Raw genomic sequence first — 6,930 nt, 5'->3', positions numbered from 1 at the left:
TTTTTTTTTTTTTTTAACTTTTCCAAACTTTATAACAGGGCTCCTCCCCTTGGCACTGCTGACAGACAGGGTTGGCACTTCTCTAGGGTGAGGCCATCCCATGCACTGGAAGATGCTGAACAGCATTTCTGACCTCCATCCCCTCCAAGTGAATAACAGCCCCTCCAAGTCATGACAACCACAAATGTCTGTGGGGACACAATCACCACCACCACCCAGCCCCCTGTTTGAAAACCACTTGATATAAAATACTCTGCTGGGACACCCAGCAAGAACTCACGACAGACCAGTTTTCCCCTATTAAAGACAGCTGTCTTTTTTTAAGAGATCACGTTATTCTAGGGCTGAGAAGATGATGGAAGAAGTGGTTGCTACCCCGGATGAGAAGAAACACACAAGCGGATGGACACATACCGATAGTCAATCAAGATGGGGAGAACCAAGGGGCATTACTACAGGAAGGAGCAGAACAGAACAGGGACAGGGCTCCTGGAAACCAGCCCTGGGAATCGGATGTGGCCATCACAGCAATTTTCTGGACTAGGTCTCAGAATGTAGAGATAATAAAAAAAAACCTAATGACCAGCTTGCACGGTGCTGCCCGGGTCTTGAAGAACTTTTCATAAATTTGAAGGCAGATCTTGCTGCCTGCCAAGAACCATCTGGAGGTCTGACTAACCCCTCTCGTAGTGTCTGCTTGGGATGGAATAAACCATCATAGATCCTGGGGTCCTAATAGCTTGGGAGAGGGGAAGTTTCCAGAGACCTATCTTCATGCGGGAATAAGGTACCCCAGGAATTCTCCCAAGATCTATGGAGGTATCTTTCCTGTAAGAGGAATTACGGCAGAGCTTGTTGTTAGGGGCCAGTGAGCACTGAGTAGATTCCACCTCAGAGAGATCTCATGTGACCGAGTGGAACTGAGCTCTTGGCCACTAACCAGGTGATGGTTTGGTCCTCTGGAGAAAGATGGGGCAGGTCTACTACCATAGCGATCACAGCCTTGGACACCTTGTAGGAGAGTTCTATGCTGGCACATGGGGCAGCAATGGTTTGTGGTTTTGGTCTTAATCTTTATGGGAACAGATCACCAGGTATTTCTCCCAAGGAGCTGTTGGGTGGGTTCAAGCTGCCAACCTTTTGGACAGCAGTTGAGCACTTAACCATTTGTGTCACTAGGGTTCTTTTGGGCCCAGGCTAGTGGGCACCACTCCAGGTGCCTGGGTCGAGCACATGGGGTCTGACGCCTACAGGACACGGTTCGGTCCAGGCCATATAATTCCTCTCTCTCAAAGCCTGTTTGGCAACAGTCCTCAAGTTCCTCTAGATGAAGGGTCTCTTTCCCCAGAATTTAGCTACCATCTGGATGTTTAGAGACACCCCCACCAGAGTGACACCTCTGGACCCCCATTGAGGTCATTACTTTTTTCTTCAAGGGGCAAAAAAGTCCAGCTGGCTGTTTACTGTTGGGGCCTCATTCCTCTCCAGGAGTCCTGGGGGATGCAAACAGCTAGTGTACTTGTCTGCTCATCAAAAGGTTGGAGGTTTGAGGCCACCCAAAGGTGCCTCAGAAGAAAGGCCTGGTGATCGACTCCTGAAAGAGCCACCACTGAAACCCCTCGGGAGCAAAGAGAGCCAGGAATTGGAAAAGGAATTGGCCTGCAGGTCTAACTGCCTCCATGAACAGAAAATACCATCACTGATAAAGAAATAAATCAATACATGAAGCCTGATCAAAAGGGGAAATATGTGGCACAGAATTTCAATTCTTACAAATCTCAGACTTACTGGACCTATTAAGACTACAAGAACCCCCGAATCTATCACTCTGAGAAAACCTCCAAGCCATAAACTCAAACTATCCCCCTGAAGTCATGTTTAAAGGAAACAAATGCTCAGCTAAATTAGTAAAGAATGTTTGCCATGAGCATTGGGCATTTTTACAAAATGCTCTTTAGGAGGTCACATGGTCAGCTGTAACTGGGCAGTACCAATGAAACAGATGGGGGGAGGAGGACCATGAGTCCAGGTCAGTAGTGGTGAAACAGTATGGAGAAAGACAGCGAGAACGGTGACACAACAGCCTAATCAACGCAGCCAACGTCACTGACTTACACATGGAGAAACTCATGAATGAGTGTACATTCTGCGTGTATTTGCACATCAATAAAAATTTAACAACCAAAGTAAACCAAACTCCTCTGGAGCACAGTTCTACTCTGATTCATGTGGGGCCATAAGTCAGAACCAAGTCCACAGCAAATGCTAGTTTTGTTCCTTCATTTTTCTTCTTTCCAGCCTCTCGAAGTTGTGGGGAGAGCCCACTCAACCAGGTTTACTGCTTCATCCTCCACGAAGACCATCTCCCCAAATTCCACACCCAGGCCTCTTAACCTGCGACGCAAGGACCCAAGATTCACCAGAGCTGGGGCCCCTGGGAAGCGATAAAGCAGATTTTGCATGTGCCCCGTTTTCTGGAAAGTGGACCTATAGTTTTCACCACATTCATAAACGATGGGGCTCAGACTTTCCTAAAACCCAACTATGCCTCTCAGATGGGAAATACATATAATCTTGGATTCAGCGTTTCACTTCTGGGCCTTTACTTATCCTGTCTATTCGATCTAACCTACAAGCACTGGCTACTCAGTGAAATACAGTTTGTAGCAGAAAAGCATCGTAAACACCCTAAATGTTGTTGTTAAGTGCCCTGAAGTCAGTTCCGACTAGTAGCTCGGTATAGGGTTTCCTGGATGTTTTAGAATCTTTCCAGGAGCAGAAAGTCTCATCATTCAAATGTGGAGCAGCTGGTAGGCTCAAACCACCAATCTTGTGGTTCGTAGTCTAGTGCTTATCCTAGCCATCGCGCTCCTCCCCCCACCAATAGATGCTGCTGTTGTTGTTGTTAAGTGCTGTTGAGTCGGTTCTGACCCATTGTGACCCTGTATAGGGTTTCCAAGGAGTGGCTGGTGAGCTTGAATCAGCAACTTTGCAGTTCAACCAACTTTGCAGTCCAAGGCATTACTCCAACAGCGCTACAGCCTGGTTAAATAAACTATTATATACTCATACTTCATGGAGGAGCCCTGGTGGCTCAAGGGTTAAGTAATCAACTGCTAATTCAGCGGTTCAAATCCACACAGGAGCTCCTTGTCAGAAAGACCTAACACTCTGTTCCCGCAAAGATGACAGCCAAAACCCCTCCAACTCAACATTTAATGACATGCTTCTTGGATTGGAATACAAGGTTACCTGTTAAAAGCTCCAAGAAGCTCTAGGGGGTTAGTACAGTCATTCTAGGAGGCGGGGTACAAACAAATGGGAGGTGATTCTGCCCTTCCTCTTCCCAGGACACCAGGTAGTATCTGGAGACATCTGTGGTTGTCTGGAGGCATCAAGTGGGTGGAGGCCAGGGATGGGGCTCGACACCCTACAGTGAGTGCACAGGATGTCCCCACTTCACCGCCAGAGAAGGAGCCGCCCCAGATGTCAATAGTGCTGAGGTTGAAAAACCTCAGTGTGGTCAACAGTATGATCTCCAAGTCACAGTTTACGAAACACACAAGGTATACAACCACATCTACAATGGGGGCACCAGGGTGAAGCTCTCCTTAAGATCGGCAGTTTGAACTCACCCAGGAGCTCCACGGGGCTCCCATGAAAATGACAGCCTAGAAAGCCAAGGAAGGGGGGCAGGTCTACTCTTTCACATGGGGTCTCTGAGTGGGAATCGACCCCATGGCACTCGGCAACCACAACCACTGTAGGTGCCTTTGACAGTAAAGAGCACACAGCTCTGGACTGAGACATGCGAATCTGGACCGGATGTCTGCGGATCGGGGAGGGAGCCCGACTTCACGCTACCGGGTCTATTTTGCATCAGGTCTACCACAAGGATTTTAACAAACTTGCTCCAGACAGATTTTTCTCTAGCAAGAGAAGGTTTCGGTATCATAGCCCCCAGACACAGCGCTTCCCCTTCTCCGAGCCCCCACCTTCAAAGAGGAGGGAATCCCCGTCTGTCCCCTTTGCCCATCCTTCTGGGGAGACGAGACCCCGCGGCGGGCAGGGCCTGCGCCGATCAGAGTCCCCCCACCCCACCCCCCGCTTCTCCTGGACGCCCCCACACAGCAGGGGACACGTGCCAACGCCAACCCCTCGGCCCCTTCGTCCCCTTCAAGAGCACAGCCGGGTCCACCGACTCCGGCAGTTTGCGACCCCCCGCTCGGCCTCGGCTCACCTGGCTCGCCTTGTAGAACTGCTTCTTTAGCCCCGCCACCGACATGCTCCCTCCTGCCGTCGGGCCTCCCGCCCGACAGAGCGACCTGATCGACGGACAGCGTAAGCGACAGGCTCTCGCGCGCCGCCGAAATCTCCCGTGCCTCAGCGGCCCCTTGGTGCCGCCTCAGCCGCCTTCTCTCCAGCTCCGCGCCCGCCGTGGCGCCGCCTCAGCCCCTCGCGCGCTCGCGCGGCCAGGATATTACATGGCAACCGCACACTTCCGGCGCCAGCCCCCGCGCGCCCCGGCCCCGTCTGCGCACGCGCGCCCCCTGCCGGCCGGGGAGCTCACGTGCACTTGGCCGGCCGCAAGAGAGACCGCCTACACCAGCGAGTCGAGCAGTCCGAGCCTAGAGGAGTCATCATACCTGCAGCGTCTCCTGCCGACTGGAGGTGCTCCTAAAGTCCTTGACTTTGTTGCAAAGTTCTGGAGTTGGTTCCGAACCATAGCGACCCTGCATAGAGTTTCCTAGGAGCAGCTGGTGAGCTTGAACCGCCGACCTTGCAGTTCAAATGGCTTTGAAGTCTGGCTTTAACCCACAGCGCCACACCAGGACTCCAAGGGCTCAACGATTAGGCGGTAGACTGATAATCCTGAATGTTTGCGATTCTTATCCACCCCGCAGCTTTGCGGAAGAAAGATCTGGCAGTCAGTTTCCTAAAGATTGTTGTTAGGTGCCATCAAGTGAGTTCCGACCCATAGCGACCCTCTATAGGGTTTCCAAGGAGCAACTGGTGAGCTTGAACCACTGACCTTATAGTTCAAACCAATCTTGCAGTCCAGCGCATTCACTGACCACAGGGCCACACCAGCTCTCCTAAAGATTACAACCTGGAAAACCCTTTAGGGCAGTTCTGTGTCACATGGGGTCACTAGGAGTAGGAATTAACCATGGCACTGAAAAACAATCTCAACTATTCCCAATTCCTCTGTATGTTTATTCCCTCCCTTCCACCCTGCCCAGTGTTCATCCATTCATTTGCCTAAATCAGACATCCGTATTTAGCTCCTACCTCCTTTTTGTCATCTCCAGATAGGCATTTCTAAGTGTCTCAACTGAAGACAGGTTGGGGTGGGGTATACATACACAAGGTAACTTTATGTACGCCCTTACCACTGTGGTTCACAGCCTGGGGTGATTCTGTTCACCTCCCCAGGGACACCTGGCAAAGTCTGAAGACATTGTTGTAGTCCCTGGCATGTAGTAGATAGAAGCCAGGGATGATGCTTCTCAACACCCTACAATGCACAACACAGCCCCCTTCCCAAAGAATGATCTGGCCCCAAACACAACTGAAAGTGAAGTGAAGAAATCCGGGCGATGACATGTAAGGCAGAATTGCCTACTTATGGGTCTCTCTCTTATAGGAGAGGGACAAAGTGTTTATTCAGTATTATAGCACCTTGCTTGGTGACAATAACTATTTGTTGAATTAATGAATGAGCATTTTTACCCTCAGCACATAAACAGGGCCTGACACATGGAAAGTGCACAATAAAAGTCTATTGAAATAATTAGAAATTAGTTAGGACAAAGGGTTTGGAACTTCAATGCTGAAATCTTACAGACTGAGTTGATTTTTTGAATGCAGAAGATTACGAAAGTTTCCAAATCCCTCAGTAGAAATGGCTAGATTCATCAGATGATTGCTTCAGAATCTTCAGGAGAAGTTTCTTCCAAATATACATTCCCTGGCCTCATTTCCCAAAATCTTTATGCACTAGGTGGGGCTGTTATGAGTAGTTTGAAAAATCTCCCCATCTGATTCTGATATAAACCCTTGACTGTGACCCACTTGTATAAATCATCACAGAATACCACGATGACAGGAAAGGAAAGGAAAACATCTTCATGGTCCAGATGGGGAAACCCAAAGCCCTAAGTGATATGACATGGATTGCCTGAAATGATATTTCCCAACTCCGTATTTCTTAATGCTCCTTTCCCAACCAGTTCTACTGATTAAATTAGCCAATCACCAGCAATAGAGTTCCAAATTTAGATTCACTTCCCACCCAAATGTCTCTACCAAGGGTCTCTTCAGTGTGAGGCCTTTAACCTACATGAGCCATACTGTCCAATCAAATAATATATATTTGTTCATTTAAGTTTCCACTTAAAACCAAACAGCCACCACTTGTCTGTCAGTTTGTCATGCTGTGGTGGCTTGTGAGTTGCTGTGATTCTGGAAGCTATGCCACTGGTATTTTAAATACCAGCAGGGTCACCCAAGGTATACAGGTTTCAGATGAGCTTCCAGACAAAGACAGACTAGGAAGAAGGAGTGACAAACTACTTCTGAATCTTTAGTCACTGAAAACCTTATGAATATGAGGGAACCAGCATTCACTGAGGACCCATCTGAAAGAATGACGTCATCCACATCTCCACTGAGGCCCCTCCGGCAAGAGCACCAAGGAGTCAGCCAGAGGTTTCTACAGCAGAGAAAACTTTACGAACTGTTTAACCCTTAGAGAACCGGTTAAACTCCAGAGACTTTCTGCCGCTTTTCTTGACGGGCGTGGGGAATGGGTAGTTAACAGATGTTACAGACTTTGCAATCGTTCATCAACCATCGTATGTTTTATTGCCTGTTAACACTCTCAGAAGCTAGGCAAAACATTACGGTGCCTGGCCCTTAAACGTGCCA

The 6,930-nt window shown here is 49.0% G+C and overlaps 1 protein-coding gene across 1 annotated transcript in view; it reads right to left on the bottom strand.

The window, feature by feature from the left end:
• SH3GL1 (SH3-domain GRB2-like 1) overlaps positions 1–4,288 on the bottom strand; it is a 41,604-nt gene extending 37,316 nt beyond the window's left edge. Inside the window, exon 1 of the mRNA XM_006868926.1 lies at positions 4,241–4,288. Within this exon, the coding sequence (XP_006868988.1) occupies positions 4,241–4,285 (45 nt within the window). The 5' untranslated portion in view covers positions 4,286–4,288. The remainder of the gene's footprint in view (positions 1–4,240) is intronic.
• Between the last annotated feature and the right edge of the window lie 2,642 nt (positions 4,289–6,930).

The sequence above is a fragment of the Chrysochloris asiatica genome, unplaced genomic scaffold, assembly GCF_000296735.1.
Source record: "Chrysochloris asiatica unplaced genomic scaffold, ChrAsi1.0 scaffold00125, whole genome shotgun sequence".
Lineage (NCBI taxonomy): Eukaryota > Metazoa > Chordata > Mammalia > Afrosoricida > Chrysochloridae > Chrysochloris > Chrysochloris asiatica.
The sequence above is the reverse complement of the archived record's forward strand: the minus strand, read 5'-3'. Positions and strand labels throughout refer to the sequence as shown.